This window comes from Callorhinus ursinus, unplaced genomic scaffold (genome assembly GCF_003265705.2).
Source record: "Callorhinus ursinus isolate GAN/ISIS: 27379988/994484 unplaced genomic scaffold, GSC_fseal_2.0 scaffold10, whole genome shotgun sequence".
Taxonomy (NCBI): Eukaryota; Metazoa; Chordata; class Mammalia; order Carnivora; family Otariidae; genus Callorhinus; species Callorhinus ursinus.
In genome coordinates, this window is record NW_027397072.1 from 44980394 (window position 1) to 45006357 (window position 25964).

Below are 25964 nucleotides of genomic sequence, written 5' to 3' on the forward strand. Positions count from 1 at the left end.
CTAAAGGTGTCTTTCACCACATCAGAAGCAATGAGAATTCCCAGATAAACACAACAGAGAAGCTAACATTCCTTAGTGTTAGCGCTGAACTTATGATTTCTCTCTTTAAAATTCATCCTTGGAGAAAAGAGAACCCTGTGCCCTGTTGGTGGGAATGTAAATTAGCACAACCACTATGGAAAACAGTATGGAAGTCCCTCAAAAAATTAAACATAGAAATACCATATGATCCAATAATTCTACTAGTGAGTATTTAGCCAAAGAAAACAGGAACACTCACTTGAAATGATATGTGCATCCCTATGTTCACTATAGCATTATTTACAATGGCCAAAATATGGAAGCAACCTAAATGTCCATCAATAGATGGATAAAGAAGATGCAGTATGTATATGTTTACATGCACACACGCACACGCACACACGCAGAAATATTACTCAGCTATAAAAAAGAATGAGCTCCTCCATTTGCAACAACACAGATGAACATAGAGGGTTTTGTGCTAAGTGAAATAAGTCAGGCAGAGAAAGACAAATACCATATGATTTCACTTATGTTTGGTATCTAAAAAACAAAACAAACCATAAACAGACTCCTAAATAGAGCGTGGTGGTGCTTGCCAGAGGCAGAGGGTGGGGGGACGGGCCAAATAGGTAAAGGGAATCGAGAGGTTCCAATTCCCAGCTTTAAGTCACAAGCATGAGAAGTACAGCAACAGGGAGGACAGCTGATGATACTGTAATAATGTTGTACGGTGATGGATGGTGACTACACTTATTGTGGTGAGCACAGTATAATGCACAGAACCATTGAATCACTATGTTGTACATTTGAAACGAATATAACATTTTTTGTCAACTATACAACAAAAAATTCCAAAAAAATCATTCTTGGGCCAGGTGACAATTTAATCTATGCTTGGAATTTTCTCCTGGGACATAGAATTGCCTTTTTCCTCATGAATGCTTATGCTTTGGCCAGACCTTCCTTGGAGGCTATTGCATATTAGGGTGTGGATGTGGCCAGTGGTAGAGCAAATGGCATTACTGTATCTGTAGCTACTGCCAAGAGATATTAATAACTTTTCCATCAGGAATTGTTCCCTAAGCCTTTCCTAGGGAATAGTTTCAACACTAATTTGGGATGAAACATGTGTGTTTGACACTTCTGTTAAGTGAGGTAGGAGAAAAAGAGAACTAGCATTTATGAGTGCCTACCAAGGTCGAGGCACCTATGAATATTCATCTCATAGAACTGTTATGACTGGCTTGACGAGTCAACATTATTACCCCATTTTATAAATGAAGAAACAGGCATGGGGGAAGAGGTGTATGATCAGATTCAAACAGAAGCTTGTTCTGTTTGTCCTACACTGCACTGTCCCACTGTCCACAAGTATGACCATTATAACTAAGACGACCAGCATGGGACGCAGTCATGCCCTCAGTGATGTTAGCTGCCTGACAATTTTACTGCCTCACATGCATCTGTGGCTAACCATTTTCCTTCAGCCTTAGCTCAATGGATGTGTGAAAAAAAACAAAACAAAAAACAGCACCAGAGAACAGTTGTTAGAAATGAACAATGGGACTCAATAGGTTAAAGTTTCCAGAAAATACTGCTGGAGAAGTTCAGGATGTAGATTAAGGATTTTGATTAATAAGAAACCAAAATCAGGGGGATTTTGGGGGAGGGGCAGGAATTGTTGTGCGTGTGTGCATGAGCGCATGTGATTACTTCACCGTGGAATCAAACCAAATCCTATAAATGAGTACTGAACACATCCTGGTACTGTAACACAGGGAGCACATGAGAGGGAAAGGATAATGCTGAAGGGCTAAGGGACTTCTAATGTAAGAAATCATTAAGGAAACTAAGACTAAGGAGATCAAGATAGCTTCTTTAATTTTTTAAAGATTTTATTTGTTTGAGAGAGAGAGCGGGCAGGGGGAGGGGCAGAGGGAAAGACAATCTCAAGCAGGCTCTTAGCTTGACCACTAAGATCATGACCCGAGCTGAAAATCAAGAGTCGGATGCTCAACCAACTGAGCCACTCAGCTGCTCCAGGAGATCAGTATTTCAAACTATATTTTTCAGGACTTTATAAATAGTTTGCTAGATAGAAGAATTCATTTGGTTCCCAAATTTTAAAGTATGACTAATAATTAAATGATAAAATATTTGCCATCACATGTTTAGACTATAATCTAGAATTTAGAATATGATGATCCATTACATCAACAACCAGTTACATTTAGTACTAATTATTTTTAATAAAGATGAGCTCAGATGCACAGAATCTACCAATATTCTCAGTATTCTCAGTTTTGCAAAGAAAATTATTCTCAGGGTGAAAAATAAAGATTCTGACATTTTCTCTTGTGAAAAGAAAACGATTGAAAATATAATGATTTTAATTAAAGACAACAGGGAGGCAAGTAAGGATCTGAACGGCAACTTTCAAATATTTCAAATCCTATTTTTTGCTCAATGATTTTTTTATAGCTCTGTATTTATTAATTGAAATGTAGAAGAGAAAATTAAATAGTCTTGGGATATTTCCTTGAAGTTACTATTTCAAAAAATGATATAAAGGTAAATGATACTATCGAAAACATTCCTAGGTTTATAACACCTTAACAAACTAAAGCTGCTTGTTGGGATGTGTGGGTGGCTCAGTCGTTTAAGTGTCTGCCTTCGGCTCAGGTCATGATCCCAGGGTCCTGAGATCTAGTCCTGCATTGGGCTCCTTACTCAGCAGGGAGCCTGCTTCTCCCTCTGCCTGTATGCGTGTGCTGACAAATAAAATCTTAAAAAAAAAAAAAAACCCACAAAACTAAAGCTGATTGCAGACAAGAAGTTATGGGAGGTGTCAATATCCCACAGTAAGATTTTTGGACAGTAAATGAGGATACTGGATAAATGGCTCCTGGGAAGGGATGTGGTATGGCTCAGGAAGGAGAAGATATGTTGTTGACGTTGGCTGACCTGGTCCCACACTCAGCCAGTTGAATTACCTTCAGCTCTACACCCTGCCTAGAGCTTCCCTTCTATCTGCCTCTCTATCCACCTTCACCCTTTCCCGGGGCTGTAAGTTTTCCAAAAAGGATTAATGCAACTTTCATTGCATAAATTTAGTGTACAGAAGGGTACGTTATGCCTGGGTGGCTCAGTCAGTTAAGCATCTGCCTTCGGCTCAGGTCATGATCTCAGGGTCCTGGGATGGAGCCCCGTGTTGGGCTTCCTGATCAGCAGGGAGTCGGCTTCTCTCTCTCTCTCCCTCTGCACCCTCCTCCCTACTCACTCTCTCAAATAAAAATCTTAAAAAAAAGGGGGGGTGCCTTAAGCTAACACAATTCTGTTAAGGCAGACTATACCCTCCCCATATTTACATCCTGAGTCTGGGCCCATAGTTTGGATTTAGGTTGTTCTAATTTACAGGCATACAGAAACCCACTGGAGTGTTCTTAGTGTTCTATCTGGCCACCAGATGTCAGTGTATGATAAAGAATGCTGTAATACCACTAGAAAGGCTTAAAAGGCCGTTTTGATGAGTTTAATTTGCCCGAGTAGAAAAGAACAGAAAAATTTAGAGGCATTTCGTTGGGATAATGTATGGAGAAAAGCTGAGAATCACTGGACCCCCAGTTATTGATACTATGTCCTATCAGATGGGAAAATCTATCTCCAATTTTTTTTAAAGCATGTCTGAGAGTTTGTTTTTAAGAAGTAAAATGTGAGTTAGTAAGCACAAACTAATGAAAGCTCAATTACACATAAATAAACTAAATTAGGAAAATCCTAGATGTAGAATTTAGATTTAGATGTTCAAAACATGTTTCTACATGAATTACTAGGCTTTTAAAAAAATCATACTGCTTGGTATATATGTGAATTAAGAGTTAGAAAAAAAAAAAACAGCACAAGGACGTTAGAGCATGCAAAAAATCGAATATCCTACAAACAACTTGGTCTTTTTAATTAACTAACGCTTACTGTATAAAACATTCACTTTTGATATATGAAAATAAAAGTACAGGCCTCAGGGACTGTTGACTCTTATTCCCTCAACATGGCTCCGAACCATCCACTCTTCCTGAGCCCTACTCCAACAATGGACTTAGGACCTTGATAACCTCTCATCCTCATCACTCCCACTACACTGCAGCTTTGCCCCTTCAGAGTCCATTCTCTCCACCCTGCAGCCCGAGGGAACTGTAACAACACAAATTTGACCACCCATTCCCCTGCCTAGAGCACAAGCAACTTCTTAATGCCTTCAAGTTGAAACTCAGCCCCTTGCAAGGCCTACAAAGCTCTCCAGGATCTGCCTCCAGCTTACCCACTTAGCCACATTTCTCCTCATTCCCTGGGTTCCAGAATGGGGTATTTTACTGAAGACTGCCTCTGCATGACATGATGTTCTGAGAAACACCCTCATTCACACTTGAGCTTAATGTTAACTCCCACTCACACACCACCTCCTCCAGGAACTCTTCTAGGATTTCACCGTCCCTAATCTTACCCATGCCCCAACACACACACACTCAGGTCAGGTGCATTCTGTATATGTAGGTGCAAACCACCTCATTTATGCATCACAGTGACTAGAGCTGTTTACACAGCATGTCTCCCTTATACCTTGCAGTCCTTCATCCTTTTATCTCACTTGGCACACTGTAAGCTTTTACTGATCTTAGCTATCCAGTAGCTAAACCCTATTCCCAGGCCTAGAGACACTACCTCAGCAACCCAAGGTCACACACTTCTAGAAATTTACAGAGCTTGGAGTAGCCACTATATACTGCAATCCAAGTCCTGGGCTCATCCCAAGGTCCTGGGCTACTTGTAAAGGCCATTAAATGGGAACTATTTCAGAGCAACATGGTGGAGATTATTAAGGAGTACTAATAAGGGCACCTGAGACTCTTGATCTTGGGGTTGTGAGTTCAAGCCCCATGTTGGGCATAGAGTTTACTTTAAAAAAAAAAAACTAATACAGTATTAAAGAAGAGATGTAACAACTGTGCAGATGTTAAGCCTTCAAAAATACTGGCATGAACTCAGATAGGCAGAAAGTTGCTGAATTTGCCGGCTCCATCTTTTTAGTACCTGAATTAGGAATCCAAAATTGCTTTCCCAAAGCTATATGGTTCCGCTTACTGGCTTTCATTTTTATGCATTTGGCCTCCTGCTTGCTAATTGCTTTAGGACATAAGCTACATCTTGCATTTTCCTCATCAGTATGTTTACAGTATTTTGTCAGGGCTTTCTCCTCTCTTTTCTGTCCTCATCTAATGTAATACACAGGAAACTTACCCTTTTCATAACCTAATATGGGTGCTCCCAGATGTCTGCAGTCAGAATGACTTTACAGAATGTCAAAGGAGGAGAGGAGATCTGGAGTAAGCCTCTCGGATAAATAACTAAGTTGATTTCCCAACAGCAAAAGGGAGGGTTGGAACTGGGAAGGAACTCAACAAGCTGCTCTGTGAAAATATACTTCTCCAAGTAGGCATTCCTTCTTGCCTGTTGTTGGAGAGACCATAAAACCCTTAAGAATCCCTGAGCCAGCCAGAATTCTGGTTCGTGGCTCCTTAAGGGACCAGAGCTTCAACAGGAGCATCTAAGAATTAGTCTACTATTCAAAGGTGTAAGAGAGATGTTTGGAGGAGGGTGTCATTTGAAAAACTCTACTTCTTCAGACTCCTGCAGCACAGATCTGAGGTCATGCAATTGGGCTTCATACCTAAGATACCTGTAAAGCACTCCAGCTCTCCACTGGGCTTGTAGTCCAACCCTGGATCCTAAACCCTAGGCCCAGGTTCTTACTCTTGAGTGTCCAAAAACTTCCATGTCCCAGAAATGGGCTGGGGTCTTGCTATGAAATGAGATACCACCTGGACTCCTGTTTCTTAACCAGGTTCTTCCAACTAGAGCTTCTAGAATGTCTCTGTACACCTGAGATGAGCACACACTTGAATAACCTAAGGGCAGTGACCACTGTAGCATGGAGATGCTCTCCAGGGGACAATTCTCCCCTTACTGCAATTAGCCTAAGTCCCCTAACCTTGTCAGATGGATACACAGTCTTGCTATCCCTGTTGGCCTGTGATGCATATGTCTCACCATGCCTTATGCTCACCTTCCAACACTTCTATCCACTGAATACTAGATCAGTACAAAATTACAATTAGATCAAGGAAATCTATTTAAAGAGAAAGAAGTGGGGGCAGGAGGGTGTGCAGGAGAGGGAAAAAAACAAACTAGAGGGAGGAGGGTATAAAAAAAATCAGGTAGAAATAGGAAGGACAATTTAAGTAGAGTCGGTAGGTCATGGTGACATTTCAGCTCAATGTGGTTGAGGCCAGGCTGTCCTAGTCTTCAAGTATAGATGTTTAAATCTTGCAAATTCGAAGTAATACAAAGAAAAAAAGTATAGTTAGTACTATTGAAATTTCCCCATTCCAAAGTTGAGAACTAGAAAATAACTAGAGAACTAGAAACAGTTGAGAACTAGAAAATAAAAGCACATAGATTTAGGGGTCCTTAAAAACTCAGACACAGCGTTACAGAGGAGGGGCAGGAGTAGAGATTAGAGGATACGGCTCAAAGAGGTAAGAGCTAGTGGCAGCCAAGACCCATGTGCAAGCAAGGACTGGAATCTTTTTTTTTTTCCTTAAGTGTTTATTTATTCATGAGAGTCAGAGAGAGAGAGAGAGAGAAAGAGAAGCAGAGGCAGAGGGAGAAGCAGGCTCCCCGCTGAGCAGGGAGCCCGATGCCGGACTCGATCCCAGGACCCTGGGATCATGACCTGAGCCGAAGGCAGATGCTTAACCATCTGAGCCACCCAGGTGCCCCCTAGGGACTGGAATCTTCTTAAAGAACTCTGTAAGGAAAATAGTAAAATATGAGAAAAAGGTAAATATGTTAGCCTTATGCTTTATTTTCTTTCTAGGCTGTAGAACAGAAATAAATTTTTCCACAGGCTGGGGGGACAGAACAAGTGGAGAAAGAGAAACTAAATGTACAAAAAAAAAAAAAAAATTACTAATCAAGCAAATGCCCAGGGCAAGTGGGGAAAGAAGTTACATATAGAAAACTTAAAGTTAGAGGACTTTGAGATAGTGTTTATTACAGGATTTAAGAGAAAACAAAAGGGAGGTTAAGCACCTGCCTTCAGCTCAGGTCATGATCCTGGGGCCCTGGGATCGAGCCCTGCATGTGGCCCCCTGCTCAGTGGGGAGCCTGCTTCTCCCTCTCCTGCTCCCTCTGCTTGTGCTCCCCACCCCCACAATAAAATCTTTAAAAAAAGAGAGAAAACAATTTTAAAAGGGAAATAGTTATCAATTATAAAGACTGGGTCATGAATGGTGTTAATTTCCATTTTTTCTAAAGCATCTTCATCTACAAAAGAAGCTTCAAAAAACAAGATACAGTACGTGTTCTCTTTAAATAGAAGTTCTGTAAGAATAATTTTTAATTTTCCTCTCTCATACTCTTACATTTTCTGGCAGTCAAAATTGACATTATAACAGGATTTACTACTAAGCAGTCATTATATTTTTTACAAATTCTTTTTAGTATTCCTTAGTAGTTTCACCAGATAAAATTAACCACCTCAAGCTGCCACATTTTAAACGGAGGCTGATTTTTCCATTGATTAGCAATCATTTTCTTTTTGCTGTTTTATCATTAGAGGCTCTCTTGACAGTTTCTAGTTGTTAAGAATACTAGGTTTTTTTCTTCATTCTCTTGCTTCATAAATCACTACATCAACTATTCACGTAGGCAGAAGAATAGTGCCAGAAAATAGGTCACCATGCATTGAGCCATAATTCTAACTACCCAGATAGAAAAATCAGTCCTGTAATTTTAGATAAATTAATGTAAAAATACTAATTTTCACCTTGCTTTCAGTCAACTATCACACTTTAAGTCACTTCTGCACCCTACCTCCCATTAAAATGAGTTTGGCACACTGAAGACTAATATGAAATGTGTTTCAAATTCAACATTAGAAGCATGCTAGCCATGCTGCTGATGAAATCGTGTATTTGTATGGCTCCTTTCACTTCAGGATCTCAAACATACTTCACTTTTTACAATCTCCATCACACTGGCAAGCCATCAAACCAAGCATCAGGAGGGGATATTGCCAAAAAATAAGTCACAGGAAGTTTGGATGAGTTTCCCACCCAGTGTGGTATCGATTTGTTTAATATCTGAGAATAGCACTTAGGATTCAAGACAGATGTCTGAATTCTAAACGAATCTCAAGTCAATATGCCTGGGGGGGTGGGGGCGGGAATACCAGAGTATTCATTATGCAACCATAGAACAGAAATGTATAATTCTGTTACAAAGAGAAGGAGAACATTATTTTTTAGTGAGAGAATTTCAAGTATCGTTAAGGACTAGGTAGGTTTGTTGGTGTCAGGTGATAGAAAATCTACAATTGGTTAATTACCTTGTACCTTGTACCTTGTCATAGTAATACTTTACTAGCATTACTATGTTTGAAAAAGTACTGAAATTTCATTAACTAAATTTTTAGGGAACCACACCAAATGGAATTACTATCTATAAATTACCAATTTACGTGGCTCCACATGTTGATTTTTGTCAACATCCGAGAAATAAAATTTTAAACATCAGATAATGTTTTATGCAATTTACATAGCTTGAGAACATGTATACATTTAAATAATGAACAATTACTTGGTTAATATATTTAGCTAATATATAATTAGTTAACATACACACTTAATGCAAGAAAAATTACTTATTTGAAGTTAATAAAATATAGTGATTAGTTAATACACCATGTTCTATAAAAAAAAGTTATATTCATGTATTAACTTTCCAAAGCCCTATTTGTCCAGTATATGGCTACAGTCAAAAAACAAACAAAAATGCCAGTTGAAAGTTTAATATATGTCAACATACTCTGTTAGTAGATTTTCCCCACATGGCCTTAAGTTTTATGAGTCCAAAGACTTTTGTATTATTACAATGATGACTCAATTGTTAAATTCATTTTGAGCAAAAGCTCTTTTCAGTGAAAAGATTCTGGACACAAAGTGATAGGGAAGCTATTCTACTCCAGCAGAAGCCGGCAGCAGCTGAAGGGTCTATCTTTCAAGTGAGTTCTCTGTATGCTATGTTTCTACTCTATTACTAGGTCCTCACAGGTTTTATTTACTTTTTGATTATAAAATAGGATTTTAAAAATACAGTTGTGTCAAAATCTGACTAAATAGTCCACCTATTAATGAATTTTAAAAAGTACTATTTCATAAAGTAATTCTGTATTTGAGATTGTTTTGAAATTTTCTATTCTGTTTGATTAGGCATTTTTTGGTCTAATGCACACTTTTAAAATTAATGTAGCATTATAATGTTTTAATATCTGAGTACATCACCTGCTCATTTTCATTTCCTTAAAATTTGGGCTTCTTCATTCTTATTCCAGATATAAACTTTTATCATTACTCTCTCAAGTTTCAAAAGAAGTCAAAATTTTTATCAGAATTGTCTGAACATTATAAAAATTAAGAGTCAATAGTTTTCCTACCCAGGATCATGACACCATTTACCAAAAAGTACAACTTTATTGTACAACCTAAGCACGAAACAAACTGAAAGTACAAAAAGTACCACTTGGTGGTTTTTTGTTTTTTGGTGTTTTTTTTGGTTTTCCACATCTGTATCAGGATTATTTCTAACATATATAAGGAAATAAATTAAGGAATAAAATAAAGCCAACAAATTATTGCTCATTTTCGTCAACAGGATCTGTCTTTCCATTATTCTACGCTTTTGCACCTGGGAAATCTATTGACTTCTCTTATATTTTAAAACTAATGACCTTACTGAACTCTTTGTTACAATGGATTTTCAGTTGTCTCCTGACACTTTGTGAATTATGTATTAAACCCCAATTTCTGTGGTAAATGCTTTAAATTATATTTAATCCTTACTAAAAAACCCTAGGAAAGAATATACAGTCTAAGCTATGGATATTTTGACTAACAAAAAATAAAAGAGGAGAGACCCCTGTGAAAATTGCAAATGGCTATCTGAAGTGTTATAATTATTCCTCCATTGTCTCTCTCCACTTTAGGTCTTTAGCAATCACTGCTTTGTTCCTGATCTTCTTTCCCAGCCACTCATGCCCAATGAAAAATTCATGTCAACAGATCCAAAAGCAAGCTCATCATCCTTCTCCACAGCTATTAAGTAACCTATTTTTCTTTTATGAATTCCTATAATGCTGTGTTTTATCATTTAAAAGGTATTTAATACATTCTACTTCTCCCATCTCCCTGTAGGAAAATAATACCCTTGAAAACAGATACAGATTTTAAATCCTGGTAGCTCTCCAACACACGTAGGCTCTCACACTGAACACAGGATGAACTCAGATGAATTCCAGCTTCCCCTAGGTGGGCCCATATCCTGACCCAAGGCAAGTGAGGGCTGTCATCCTGGGGTCTTGATTACACGCATCCCTCTCATTCACTTTGATGCCATCCTCCCATTGCTTCCCTCACTGGGACACACCCCCAGAAATAGCCGGTGCAGCATGTGGGTCATTCATGGGTCCAACACAGGTGCTACCCAGAGGAGTCAATTCAAGCAAGACAGGGATCCCATGTGGGATCAGAGGGCAACAGTTTATCACTCATTTAAAATGAAGACACAGAGGGCAGTTCTTCACCCGGGTGCAACATAGAGGCAAGATGTGCCTATACTGCCTAGGACATTTGCCCCTTTAAAAGTAAAGAACCAACCAAATGATGAACGGTCCCTAAAATAGCCAGTGGGATAGGAAACTAACAGTTTACAGGGCTTCTGCTTGCATTGGATCAGGTACTCTTAAACACCGTTGTTAGAGTCTTTCAATGCAAGAAAACTAGGCTCTGCCACTATGCTGGATTCCTAATAACAAACACATTAGGTCGTTCACCCTACTATCACAAGCAAGAGAGGGAAATCCAGGCGTACTACTGAGGCCCTTCATCCCCAAATCCTTTCCGTCAGGGCAAGTGGGTACCGCTCCACGTGCATCACTCAGACACTTACATCGAACTCGTTCAGAGCTGCAGCCAGCTCGCCGATGCCCGTGTGGCCTTTGGCTTCATCAGTGGGCGAGGTAGCCTGGGCAGCATTGGAGATGCCAGCAATGGCCTCCTGGACTTGTTTGAACACATAATCTCGGTTGGCTCTTGTGGCAGCAACATCCGGGTGGCGGAGAAAGGCTTGGGAGGCCGTGTACAGCATTGTGGCGTTCTTCTTCAGAGCCCCTCGGGCAGCGGCCATCTCATCCCGGCAGTGGGGGTCCTTCAGCTCCTGCGTACACAACATAGGAAACGTGGCACATCCATCAAGTTTGCCCGAGAAGCATCTGTTCTAGAACTTAGGGTCACAGACTCCATTTTAGAAACCCTACTGAATTTTAGAAACCATCTACTCTTCCTGGCGCTCACTCTAGGTGCTGGGATTTTGCATGTAATCCTTCTGTATGAAGTACCTGAGCACTCCTCCTCCATCTACCCTTTCACCGGATATGGCCGATCCTCCTGGAACATGCTCCATCCTGCTCTCTAAGCTATGCCCTCTTCTATCTGCTCCCACATGCCCCTACTCCCTCCTATCAACACTTATTAAACTTTACTGTATTTATTTCAACACATTTCCCTAATGTATTGTGTCTAGTGATCGCAGGAAGCCTTGTCTGTCTTGTTTAGTGGCTCTTTACTCATTAGCACTGTTTGGCCCATAAAAGGCACTCAAGTATTGCTGGGAAAAAGGTTAAAAAAAAAAAGAAAAAAATCAAGCTACTGACAGTCAGTAGCTTGCATGGATCAGAGTTCATTAGCAGCAGAAGGAAAATCCAAACTTCAGTCTTCTGATAATGCTTGCCCCCGTATTCAATTACAATTACAGACATAGGCAATCAGACTCTTCTGATTTTTGCTTAGTCCATCACTGCCACTGCATTATCATTTCTGGAATAGGGTTCATTTTTTTTTTTTAAGCTACCTTTAATGCCAGCTCAATCATTGAGCTTATAGGGAATAAAAATAGATCAAAGATGATTTGTCTTTCTAGTTTTGGCTGTCAAAATACCACCACTGGAGAGTCTCTTGATCTTCAGCTTTAAAGAGTATTGTTAAGAAAATGTTCACATCATTTATGGAAATGTTAAAGGCAGTGTGGCTCTCTGAGACCATATAGGATTGCCAGCTGAGGATCTCGGAGAGATTTTTTTTTCCCCCAGCTTCAAAACATCATTAAAGATTACTTGAACCACTGAGGTTCAATTTCTATTTGTTTGTTTGGTATGTCATATATAAATGACTTGGCAACAATGACATCTTCTCTTTTATTAGTCAAAATAATTCTGAGACAAGCACATTATATTTTATCCAGGATTGTCAAGATTAAACTGACAGTATGTAATAATTAACTGAACCATCTATCCTCTTTTGCTTATGTACCGACAAATTTATGCCAGCCAATAGGATATGGGTTTTTTTAATTTTTAGCTCTCAACATGAACACAAATAAGAAACTAACACCTGAGTGTATTCTCTATGCCAGGCAATAATCTAGGCATTGAAAGTAGGTTTCTCATGACTAGTCATGAAGGGCCTTTTTAACTTCCACAAGAGCGGTCCAGAAATTAGAAGTTACTTAAGAAAAACCTAAATGTGGAAGTGAGAGATGGATGGGGTAATTCTCTCCATAAAACTATCTGAGGAAACATTCTTTAATTACATAAAAAAAAAACCCTGCAAACAATCTAAATCTAAATGTTGAATTATGAATCGGTTAAGTAAATGACAGAAGCATTTGGTAGACTGTGGATATTAGAATTCATTTTTAACAAATATGGATAATATTTATAAGATAAATGAAAAAGCAGAACACAATATGCATACTTATATGAAAAGTAGTATTATAAGTATTTTAAAATATGAAGATAAATAACTGAAAGGCAATATGCCAAAACTGCACCATTTTTTTTTCCTTGGGTGGTAGGGTGTTACGTGTTTTTCCTACTTCCAATTCTACTTTTCTAAATTTTCTTGGAAGAGTCTAGCAGTTAATTAAAAACAAGGTATTAATGAAATATATGTATTAATGAAATATATGAAATATATATTCTCATAAATATCTCATACATTCCCATCAATTTTAATACCCAACTACATATACTGATGACTGGTTTTTCCATCTCCAACCCTCTCTTTTGACATTTTTACATGGAGAGTTCAAGGATCTCAAAAAAAAAAAAAATCAATGTATCTAAATATGAAATCTTAATTTCTATACCCAACTGACCCAGTCTTCTCCATCTCTATAAATTCACTACCATCTACCCAATTGCTCAAACCAGAACCTTAGAACTGAACTGGTTTTAGACCCTGATACCAAATTTTGAACTACTCAAATTCTACCCACCCACTTACAATAAAATCCAAATATTTTCCAAGACTCTGAATGTTCTTCATTTGGAGACAAAGGAGACAAAGGCCCCTACCTTTCTTGCCAACTGCCCATTTTGGTCACTAAGATCAAGATTCAATGTCTTTTTTTTTTTCCTTTCTTTCTTTTCAGTTGTTTAAATAAGTTAGGTAGCTTTTTGGTCTCACATTTGTGCTTCAGAGTAACTTCACTCCTTCACCCATCTTACGCTTTGGACTATTACACAAGATCTCACTTGAATTTTGCTAATTACAAAATACTTAAATATCACTATGTAATCTAAAATCACATGTGTGTGCCTCTCACACAAAGAATACAGTAAGCATTTTAGGGGCAGGAACTAGATCCTGACCAGGTTTATAATACCAGTGTTCCTTCAGCATGGCACTGATGAACACTCAACCCATGGGTGTTGAATGGAACTTCCTTGTTGGTCATAGACAATCTTAAGGCACTAGGAATTGCCCCAAATGTTGAATTCTAGGAACAGTCAAGAGGATGGGTGGAAAGGATTTTAATGGACCCCTCCACATTTGGAGAGGTTTTTTTAGGGAAAAAAATAAAATAAAATAAAACACACCCCTTGAGAACAAAATTCTAATGGTACTTAATGAGTAGACCTGATAAAATTGAGGGTGCTATCTTGAGACAAAGGGAGACACAAGATCCCCTGTGAGCCACCTTCCTCAAAGTAACTCACTCACGTGTGTTATCCCATACCTCACCCCTTTCTCTCTCTGCCTTTCCTTGAATTTTCTTCGCATTTTCTTATCTTTCATAAAGGTTTAACTCAAAATGCTGCACATTTTGGCTATGCATATGCATGGCGGTGTCTTAAGTATTCAATTTGATAAGGATCAAATTTCACTGAGTGGAGGAAGAGAATAGTGGTATAAACCAGTGATAATAGATATCATCAAACCTTTTACTCTATAGATATGATAATGTCATTCAATTTACTAAATAAGTTAACCCATTTTATTAAGAGTTGTAGAAAGCAAGGGAAATTATTTAGAATGGTGATAATCTAGACTCCCCATAAAATCGTTTCCAATCACATCTTCTATGGAAATTATCCATCTTTTCTTCCTAATTATAAAAATATAAAATGATAATTTAAATTAAATAGGAAATACAAAATTAGGGCAAGTAAAGGGGTGGCATCCAGACAGCATCCATAGCACCACACCAAAGTTTGATATTTTAACTGGGGAGCTTTTCCTACAGTGGCAAAAAGGTTAGCGTGGTTCCTACCAGTCAAACAGGAGGCCTATGACCTACTCCAGGTAGGCAGAGGCCAGAGAGTACCCGAGGGCCCATAGTGGTATGAAAACTGGCCCATGTAGAAGGCAGCCTTTGTTAATTACAGGTTCTGAGGGCATTTGATACTTGATCACGAGCAGATGAGACTGATCTGTTGTTCAGACCTATCAAGCTAAGAGGTTAAACACATTTTCTCCCCGAGCATTTCCAAAACTTCTCCCACCTGTTGTCTTCTTGCTGCTACATAGTTAAGTTTCACCATTTCCTTCCCAAACTCTTTAAAGCGATTTGCAAGGTCTTGCTCATTAGTAGCATTTTTGACAGCTTCCAGGGCCTCTTCCACCTGAGGTAATAAGAAACAACATTTATAAATGGCTAGAATGAAAATATTAAACATGTTAGAAATGGTAATTTGTAAAACAAACAACAACACTTAAAACAGAAGACGAGTACCCCTAATAAGCATTTAATCAGGATATTTGTTCATGATACACAGAATATTTTGTATCTGAGAGATAACTGCAGAACCCTTAGAGCATCAGAACTATATTGACTGTATTTTACTGGGTTATGATTCTGATAAGGAATACAGACTTCAGGGACAACTAGGGAGCTCAGTTGGCTAAGCACCTGCCCTTAGCTAGGGTCATGATCCCAGGGTCCTGGGATGGAGTCCCGCATCAGGTTCCTTGCTCAGCGGGGAGTCTGCTTTTCCCCTCTGCCTTTGCCCCTCCCCCCGCTTGTGCGCTCTTGCGCTCTCTCTCTCTGACAAAAATAAAATCTTAAAAAAAGGAATATAGACTTCTAAATTCAAGTAGAAACATACAGGAGAGTAGATCTAAGAAGAAAATAAGGAATTTGAAAAATTCTAGAAATCTTCAGAGGAGGAAGTGCATTAACAAAAACTGAAGGAACTCCTGGAAATTTGAGCACACTTGAATCTGTGACCACACTTCTGGTCAACACCTCCGAAGCAGGAACTAAAAGGGACTGTAACTGAAAGGTGAGTTTACACTTTGCCATCCACTAGAAAGAGGAGCTACTGAGTCTGGAGAAGTAAGTGCATTTGAAATTTTGTTGCAGCTGAAGTTGGCATCAGCTGGGGTAGAATGAGAGGTGGGGGAAGGACATCAGCACCCCTTCCTAATGATGCACCCTGCTTCCAAATTCCTGCCAACTGCGTCACGGAACTTCTCCAGCAAGGCCCTGGACTTGAATTATGAATTTCACTAAGAACTCCTTTATAAATGATCTGACGATGTGGAAGGTACTAAAGCCTCCTCTCCAGAAGGATTTTAACTTTAATATGGTATGAAGATTTCCACAATTGTTCACATTTTAAGACTACAACAGCTGTGGTCTCAATTAAAATTAAGATATTATGAAGTAACCCACTACATCATTGTCAGTTACATTGCATTATTGCAGGAACAATTTTATCAGAGTAAATAACTAAGAATAAAATTCTGAGTGAATAAGGCACAAGACAGATATGTGTTTGCAAAACCAAAGTTCTTCTATATAAAAAGGGAGCCTAGTAGAGAGGCCTTCACTAGTGCAGGGTATTAATAGAAGCAATAGAAAAAGAACAGGCCCCTCAGAAATGTGAAATGCAGAAAACGCAGGGCCTACTGCAGAATTCTGATTCACTCTTATAGTCTGAAGCAAATCAAAAAACAACATACAGGGAGTTCATGTTGACAACATAGAAATATGGAGGACCACTAAAATGGCTAGAAAAAGCAGAGAGGAACACAGTTCTGGGCTATGGAGATATAGCTTTGTTTAATCTTGACACAATCACAAAGGTAGCTAATTCAATATCCTTATCAAATTTCACTGAGTGGAGGAAGAGAATAGTGTGTATAAACCAGTGATAATAGATATCATCAAACCTTTTACTCTATAGATATGATAATGTCATTCAATTTACTAAATAAGCTAACCCATTTTATTAAGGAAAGAGTTGTAGCAAGCAAGGGAAATTATTTAGAATGGTGATAATCTAGACATCCCATAAAATTAAGTTTCCATTCACATCTACTATGGAAATTATCCATCTTTTCTTCCTAATTATAAAAATATAAAATGATAATTTAAATTCTCGGTGTCGGTCTTTTCCAATTCGTAGCCAGGCTCTAATAATGTTCAAGGGAAAGCAACAAGTATTATTGAAAAAAGGACTGTTTTACGGATGCTTTTTTTTTTTTAAGAGACTCAAATCAAGTTACATTTTATGGTATTGAATGGGCCATAGAAGGCATTTTCATAGTTTAATTGGAATCTCTTACCTCAAACCCTTAAACAAATCAGTGATGTCTCACTTTCTAATAGATTTATAATTATCTTAACATGGCTATCAACAGCATCACTGAGAGGACAGCTCTTGGCAGTTAATTTGTTCCTGCTGCTTATTTGAACTATAGATCTTTCCTGAGGACATAAAAACTGGTTCCAGGGAAGGCAAGATAATTATCTCGGAGGGTGCTAAATCTTGGATTTGTTCCCTAATTTATATATATAAAACAGTCTTCTTACCGATTATTAACCAGACCCAATTTGGAGTAATTATTTTGTTGTGTTACACCTAATATTTTCTCATGAGTTTTCTCTGAAGACTCCAGATGCTGGTTTGAATTTATGTTTCTAATTCAATCAAGTTTTTTCAAAAAGAAATGCTAATGATGGGGTCTGTGTAAAGGTAGACTTAGCCTACTTGGAGTTTTAATCTAGAAGGATCGGAGAGGCCACCTAAGTGGAAAGTTCTCACATAGAAACAGGATTTCCAAGATCTATGAAGAACTTCTCAAACTCAACACCCAAAAAACAAATAATCAAGTCAAAAAATGGGCAGAAGACATGAACAGACACTTCTCAAAAGAAGACATACAAATGGCTAACAGACACATGAAAAAATGTTCATCATCATTAGCCATCAGGGAAATTCAAATCAAAACAACACTGAGATACCACCTTACACCAGTTAGAATGGCAAAAATTGACAAGGCAAGAAACAACAAATGTTGGAGAGGTTGTGGAGAAAGGGGAACCCTCTTACACTGTTGGTGGGAATGCAAGTTGGTACAGCCACTTTGGAAAACAGTGTGGAGGTGCCTCAAAAAATTAAAAATAGAGCTACTCTATGACCCAGCAATTGCACTACTGGGTATTTACCCCAAAGACACAGATGTAGTGAACAGAAGGGCCATGTGCACCCCAATGTTCATAGCAGCAATGTCCACAATAGCCAAACTGTGGAAAGAGCCGAGATGCCCTTCAACAGATGAATGGATAAAGAAGATGTGGACCATATATACAATGGAATATTACTCAGCCATCAGAAAGGATGAATACCCAACTTTTACATCAACATGGATGGGACTGGAAGAGATTATGCTAAGTGAGATAAACCAAGCAGAGAAAGTCCATTATCATATGGTTTCACTTATTTGTGGAACATAAGGAACAGCATGGAGGACATTAGGGGAAGGAAGGGAAAAATGAAGGGGGGGAATCGGAGGGAGAGACGAACCATGAGAGACTATGGACTCTGAGAAACAAACTGAGGGTTTTAGAGGGAAGGGGGGTGGGGGATGGGTTAGCCTGGTGATGGGTATTAAGGAGGGCACGTACTGCATGGAGCACTGGGTGTTATATGAAAACAATGAATCATGGAACACTACATCAAAAACTGATGATGTATTGTATGGTGACTAACATAACATAATAAAATTTAAAAATAAAAGGTCAAAATCTTCCCAAAAAATGGAGGAAATGGGACCAAAGTTGAGGTGGATGTTGGGGGAGGCAGAGACAAATGGGGGGATTGCTGAAGGGACATTAAGGGAGAAAAAAAGGAGAAAGGGAGTGACCAGGCACTTTTGAGAAGTCAAGATGGATATAAAAATCAAGTTTTTATTTCTGAAAAGAGCCAAGAGTATTTTCTTTCTGTGTGTCTGGGTTAAAGGAAGTGGACTCCCTAGAAGCCAAACAAACACCTTTAAAAGACAGTTCTTATAGAGAAAAGCCTGGAACACTTTTTCCAAAAACTTTCTCTACCTCCCTGTACCCCACAGTGTCAGAAATGAGTCAGTATATGTGAGGAGGGCTGCAGGTCAGGCTGCTCTGTGTTTGAAGCCCAGCTAGGTCATTTGTCTGCCTTGTGAGCCAGGTAAGCCAACTTAACCTTTTGGACCCTCACTGTCTTCATTAATAAAATGAAGGTATAAATGTTGACATATTACACAAGGTTGTTTTAAGAACTGTAGGAAATAAGGTATATAAATGGAAAATATGAAGATGGCCAACTAAGTCCAATTATAAAATAAATATAAATGGGCTAAATGCTCTCATTAGGATACAGACTCTCAGATAGAACTTTTAAAAACAGACCCAACAGGGTGCCTGGGTGGCTCAGTTGGTTAAGCAACTGCCTTCGGCTCAGGTCATGATCCTGGAGTCCCGGGATCGAGTCCCACATCGGGCTCCCTGCTCAGCGGGGAGTCTGCTTCTCCCTCTGACCCTCTTCTCTCTTGTGCTATCTCTCATTCTCTCTCTCTCAAATAAATAAATAAATAAAATCTTTAAAATAAATAAATAAATAAAATAAAAACAGACCCAATATGTTACCAAGAGATCATTTAAACAATAAGATACAAAAGTTGAAAATAAAACCTCTCACACTAATGAATTTTAAATGCAATAAATTCTCAATATATAAAATGCTATTATCAGCACAAAAAGAAACTGAGAACTCGACTCGATCAAAGTCTATTACAGAAATGGAAGCCAAAGACTTCCTCTCTTTTCCCAAATAAATCAGGCATACTGTATATGAAGGAAAGAAAAGAAAAAGAAATAGCAAAATAGCAAACACTTAGAGCACCCGGCAGAAATCAGGAGCTCCTTAAACGGGGATACTGACCTGCCGCATAGCGTCTAGCTAAGGGAAAAATATTTTCCTAAGTAAGTTCAAAGAGGAAAGGCTTCATCTTACTCTTGGAAGGTCTGCAGACCTGGCACTTGGGAAGAGGGGAAGCCACGCAGTAAAGAAGCTACAGCAGCTGCTGGTAAGGGCTCTGAGGAGAATGATGCTCCCAGGGAAGAGTTATAAGGGGGGGGCGGGTGCTTTGGAGACTCCGTGTCCCAGACTGGGAAGTTGTTTTCAATGAGCTGATAAAGGGGGCCCTTACAGGCAGCTGCCATAGCTTCCCTTATGATAAACGCCTGGCAATCCTGGACATGACACCCAGCTGATCTCCCACAGCAAGCTGGGCTTAGGAACACCAAAGGGAGAACACTTTGCTCAACCATGTACTCCTGTCCTTAATATTGGTAGCTTGTGCATGGGTACAGCTGAAAAGACTCAAACAGCTAGAAAAGATGTTACAGTTTCTTCCCTCATTAGTGGATTTAGATATTATTTTCAGAGCTTGTCACGTAAATCTCAAGAGTTTGTTCAAAATAGCCTCTGCCCCCATTTGTAAAGCAGGCCTGCCTGCCAGTCTACAGCTGTGTCAGATCGCTTGAAATCAACTCTTTAAATCAGTCTCCAATTCTCCCGATTGGCATTTCAGTTATTTACTTCCACACACAAATTAGTCTGTGAAGTCATTCAGTCATTCAATACTTGTTAAGCAGCTACTAGGAGCCAGGCAGGCATCTGAGGATGGGGTTACTGCTGAACTGAGGAGTCTGATCCCTCCCCTCCTGGACTGTGCAATCTGGTTTTCCCACCAACATTTACCATCCATACCAGGCCTATAAATCATTGTCCTAATGACCCTACATTCCACTGGGACAGATTGACCTCATTCAGGGTCCTATCGAGTTGATTGGATTTTAAGTGACATTGATGAAATTATTTAATAAGTCATACATAACTCTCTTATTAGGATCTAGTTTTATGGCTAAATTAAAAATATTGTCTTGGGGGCACCTGGGTGGCTCAGTCAGTTAAGCACCCTCCAACTCTTGATCTCAGCTCAGGTCTTGATCTCAAGGTAGTGAGTTCAAGCCCCACATTGGGCTTCATGCTGGTCATGGAGCCTACTTAAAATTAAAAAAAAAAAAAAAGTGTTTTTTTTTTAATATCTTGGAAATAGTAGTTGGCTAAGTAAATACGTGGGTGGATGTAAGATTCTGCATCTTATTACTTTACTTGTGTAGCCATGTACTCTGGTTTGATCACTGTTATCCCAGCATCATCATATTTTATGTCTGCCTCCTAAAGTTGGCCTTCTTGATTAAATATTCTCTTTCCTTGATAAGCTGCCCCTCCTGATTAAATTTTGTTTTCTTGTTAACAAGAAAATGATTTCATCTGAAAACAAGAATGATTGAATGCTAGTGTCATGTATTCTTAAAGTGTCATGTTTTATGAAGCACAGCAGTAATATAGCTTGTATTTCCAAAGTTATTTTTAGCTGGTGAAAGAAAAATGACACTAGTCAGTGTCACCGAATACTTATGAGTTGTACCAGACACTGTTCTAAATGGCTTACATATACCTAATTTCGTCCCAGAAAACAGCCCTTTGCAGTTGAAATTTTTCCTATTTTTACTTTATGGAGGAGAGACCGAGGTCAATGTAGTTACACAAGCTTCCCAAGAAAGGCCTCCCAGCAAGTGAGTGTGGGAGCCTGGGTCTAAACTAGGGTAGTTTGCTCTAGAGTTCATGCTTTTAACTCCCCCGCTCTTCTGCCAGAAAAAGATAGGTTTATAAAGGGTTTGGATTATATTGATCAGCTGATTATGAATATTCACTAGGAGCCTTGTCCCATCTGATCAGTCTCTGGATTCTCGCCATTCCACTTCTTTCATATCTTTAAAATCTACCTCCTTTTAGGGTGCCTGGGTGGCTCAGTTGGTTAAGCGACTGCCTTCGGCTCAGGTCATGATCCTGGAGTCCCGGGATCGAGTCCCGCATCGGGCTCCCTGGAGCCTGCTTCTCCCTCTGACCCTCCCCCCTCTCATGTGCTCTCTCTCTCATTCTTTCCCTCAAATAAATAAATAAAATCTTTGAAAGAAAATAAATAAATACATAAAATAAAATCTACCTCTTTTAACAATACACACTGCTGTTGCCTTCACCCGGCCTTTCTTTTTATTCACTAGCCTGGATAATCTCAATGGTCTCTTCATCTGTCTCCTTGCTTAGATTCACCCCTCTTCTAATTCTTTCTCCACATCACTACCAAAATTATTTATCTAAATCACGAATCTGATTCTGATACTTAGAAGTACTCGATGGCTCCCCATAATCCACATGTAGAGTCCAAACAAATCATCATGCTCTCTGTAGTCCATGCGTCTCCCTGTCCAACTCTGTTAGTGCCTCCCCCCACCCTGCCCTCTATGCTCCGACAAGACACCCCAGATCCCTTCTCTTGCTCTCATGCCTTTCTTCTTCCTCTTGGTTTGTGAAGCTGTCTATAGCTGATGTTTGTTGTCTGACCTGAATCCATCTCCTTTCTTATGGCATGAGCACCCCTTCTGCGTTCAGTAAACTCTCTTGGCCTGAGCTAGATATCAGACCCAAATTCACACATTGGCCTGCTCTGTCAAATCATGGCTAGGCCTTTGAAATATTATTCCTTTCCCATTTGGCCTGATGTCAAGCCTCGTTTCTAGAGAGTGCTGGGTGGCAACCAAGGAGGAAAAGGTTTTGTTTCTTGGTTCTGGTATGCTCTCTCCAAAGGTTCTGCAGCAGAGGTAGCCCCTCCAACACCAGGTGGCCAGCAGCTTCCCTTAGCGTGGTCTCCCTTGGATGATGCTATAGTGGAATGCCCCCAGTGAGACACCTCTCGATGAGCATTTTTCCTTGACACCCTAAGGGCTGATTTCCAGCAAGTTCCATTAGCTTGTGCGGCCACTCAGCAGCCTGTCATAAAGTAAGATAGGAAGATCTGATCCTGCCCCTGGTTCCGGGTGGTGGTGGGGGTGGGGGGGGTCTCCCTGAAGTGTTGTGCTCTCAGTTCTCCTTATATCTGCCATCCCTATGTTCCTTAGAGCTGTCTTCTTGTTCTTCTTGTTACCCAGTCTCTTACGACTCTAATCTGCTATTGGAGTTAACAATTTCCCATATTAAACTCTCCCTGCTGAAATCACTGCGTAGTTTCAATCTCATTATTGCACAGAATGATACATCCCACAACTCTTCTGATGGGACCAACTTCTTCCCAGTCACCCTCAACTTTTAGGCCCTAGCTCAGGCTTGGGCTTGTGACCCCAACCTATTCGATCTGATCCAAGAAATTGGTTCTGGGAAAGGCAAATCACATTCAGTTTAGTGAGACCCAATCCTGAGACCTCCTTCTCCCAGTCACATCACCCTTCCTCATATTATCCTCAAATGACCAACACTATCACTTGGTCGAACTGATCCTATCCATGGCGCGGAGGATGGTAAGGGAAAGCAGTAAGTGCTGACCAAATTTTAAAAATCAGCACATCCCATTTCCCTCCCCCCAAATAATTAATTCAGAGATAAGTACCTAACTCATAAGCCGACAGGACTGACAAGACTATGGAACTTTTATTTGAGCTATTAGGGAAGAGAATTTACTCTTTGTTGCCATCTTTAGTCTAGAAGTGGGTAAACTTGAGAATGGTTAGCAGCTACCTCAGGACTGTGAGAAAAGGTCCTACAGAGAAGAGGAAATAGGAACCTGGTTCTTGGCATATTTTTGTGCCTTGATCAAGGCTTGCCTGAAGCTAATTTCCTCTAGATTTCTTCGTTGGCTGAGCCAATATATTCCCTTTTTAAAATGCCATGTTGAATTGGGGTTCTCTTATTTAAAGTGGAAAACATACTAATTCTTATATTTTTATTCTAGGTGAGATCACAGCAATATGCACATGTACCCAACATGCAGAGCTTGCTTTCTTTATGTCTCCCCCAATAGCCTATAAAGTTTTGAAGGCAGGGACTGAGACTTAGTCACCTTTGGAGTTATCTAAGCACAGTGTCTTATATATAGTAGGTATCCAGTAAGTACTTCTTGAAAGGATAACTGAATACATAAATTCCAAACAGCCCAGCTGCATGAAGTTAATGCCACGATAGCTCTGACAGAAAAGATATGCTAAGGGACACCTGAGTGGCTCAGTCGGTTAAGTGACTCTTAATCTCAGCTCAGGTCATGATCTCGGGTCTTGGGATCGAGCTCCGCATCCGGCTCCATGCTCAGTGGAAAGTCTGCTTGAGGATTTCTCCCCCTCTCCCTCTGCCCCTCCCCCTGCATGCTCTCTCTTTCTCAAATAAATAAATTAATTTTTAATTAAAAAAAAATATATGCTAAGAACTGGGGCAATAATTTCTATCTTTATAATCAAAGACAAGGCTATTTTACATCAATTAACTGCTCTTCTTCACCAGAGCTACATTAGAGCTGAAGGACTAAACTATTGAAGGCAACTATTGAGAAATAATCCATTACTGAGGAACACAACACGATTTTAGGCTAATGCCACAAAAAACACAGGTAATATTAAAGTCTGCCTCATCAGCACCTCCCAAACAAGGCGAGAGCAGCATCAGATCTGGCCCCTGATGGCTATGAAGGTATTCTGACTTCTCTGGGAAACTGATTAAGGGATTGTTGTTTTGCTATTTTGCCATTCCATTTTCTAGAGAGAAATTCTGAGATAATCAAGAACATCATTATTCCAGGAACTAGCCTGAGGGTAGAAAAAAGGGGGTTGTTTTCTCTAATACATACATGTCAAGATGAGTTTGTGTGTGTAATGCCATCACCAATGCTAAGAATTGACAATACATTCTGATTACATTAATTCAGAGTCTAGGGAAAGTAAATATCCCTCTTCATGATCATCAATTGCAATGCAGGATTCCTTGAAAAGTCTAAAATGCCACATATCAACCTATTGACAATGTCAACTGATTGCAGGATACATCAGGTGACTGGCTAGGGAATCACTCACCAGCAACTTCAACAAGGAAAGTGATTATAATTCAGTATTTTTTAATGATGTCTGATGTGCAAATGATTACTTTAGCTTTCCTCAGGAACATCAAATTTCCACCTAGGTGATAACCCAGCTTTGAACTATATTTCACCCACTAATCCATCACTATCGTCCTGAATTTAAACAACTACAGTAGCAAAAACCTTTTGCAGTCATGAGAATCCTTAACATGTTTAAAAAAGAGCTCAACATTAAAGCATAACAAACTTGCATAACAAAACAAGGAGCTTCATACGGCCAAAGAGAATATTTGTATGTCATGTGAAAAGACAGATCTTCAGCAGTCATGTAAATGTAAGTTTCCGAACATAATTTTAAGGTAGCGGATGTAAAGACCTCTACCGTGCCAATTCACACCCTCTCCACCGATATCCTAATTCTTTACTCATCTTTACAGTGTGAATTATACCTGACTACTTGATTTGCTGACAATTACTTATTGGGGTACAAGGCAGAGAATGAAAGTGGGTATTTTAGGAGAATAAACCAACTATCCTTCATCTACTCAGTGTATTATTGATGGGAAAACATGAATATAAGTTTCTGATAAGGCAATTCCATCCGTGTTCCTGTAAGTTATTCAGAAATGAGAAAAAATCATTATCTGGAGAGAAGAGCAATAAAAATTTGGCATACGGCCTAAGAGATAAAAAGTAAAATGCATAATGCTTAAACCTAAAAAGGTTACCATGGCAGGAAGCTGCAGACTCATGGAGGGTATTACTCAAGCATCTGAACCAAAAGAAAACGGAGCCACCACTTTTATGGAAAAATCACCTGTCACTCTTTTTTCTTACCTATGTTTGTGATAAGGAAATTCATTTTTTTTAATCTGGAAAAACCCTTAGAAAAGGTGTAGATGACCATTTCTAACCTGTCCCATCCAAACACATAAAGATATTTTCTTCATCTGAGTTAAAAACAAATAAGTAGATGCTCCAACGACACTGGCTTGTTCATGAGAGAATGAGCTGCTATGGAAAAGAACGAAAAGCTAAAGGAGAATTATATACCATGTTCATTTGTAATGGATTGTTGATACGCTGTCGGTTTTTTGTGGGGGGGGGGGTAGCAACAGCCCCAGCATATGAAACCCTGACTCAGCGAACCCACAGCACAGACCGGCCACAGCCTGGTTCAGCGGCCGCCCCGGCACTGCAGTTCCTCGTCGCTCCACAAGAGAGCGACATCCCACCGCGGCTGCCTCCGCAGAA

At 39.5% G+C, this 25964-nt stretch overlaps 1 protein-coding gene across 10 annotated transcripts in view; it reads right to left on the reverse strand.

Moving 5' to 3' along the window:
• Window positions 1-25964, reverse strand: part of CTNNA2 (catenin alpha 2) — a 1073854-nt gene that overhangs the window by 716523 nt on the left and 331367 nt on the right. For all 10 annotated transcript variants that reach the window (XM_073897478.1, XM_073897482.1, XM_073897474.1 and 7 more), the window contains 2 exons: window positions 14984-15103; window positions 11089-11355 (listed from right to left, as the gene is read on the reverse strand). In XM_073897478.1, the coding sequence (XP_073753579.1) occupies window positions 11089-11355; window positions 14984-15103 (387 nt within the window). The remainder of the gene's footprint in view (window positions 1-11088; window positions 11356-14983; window positions 15104-25964) is intronic.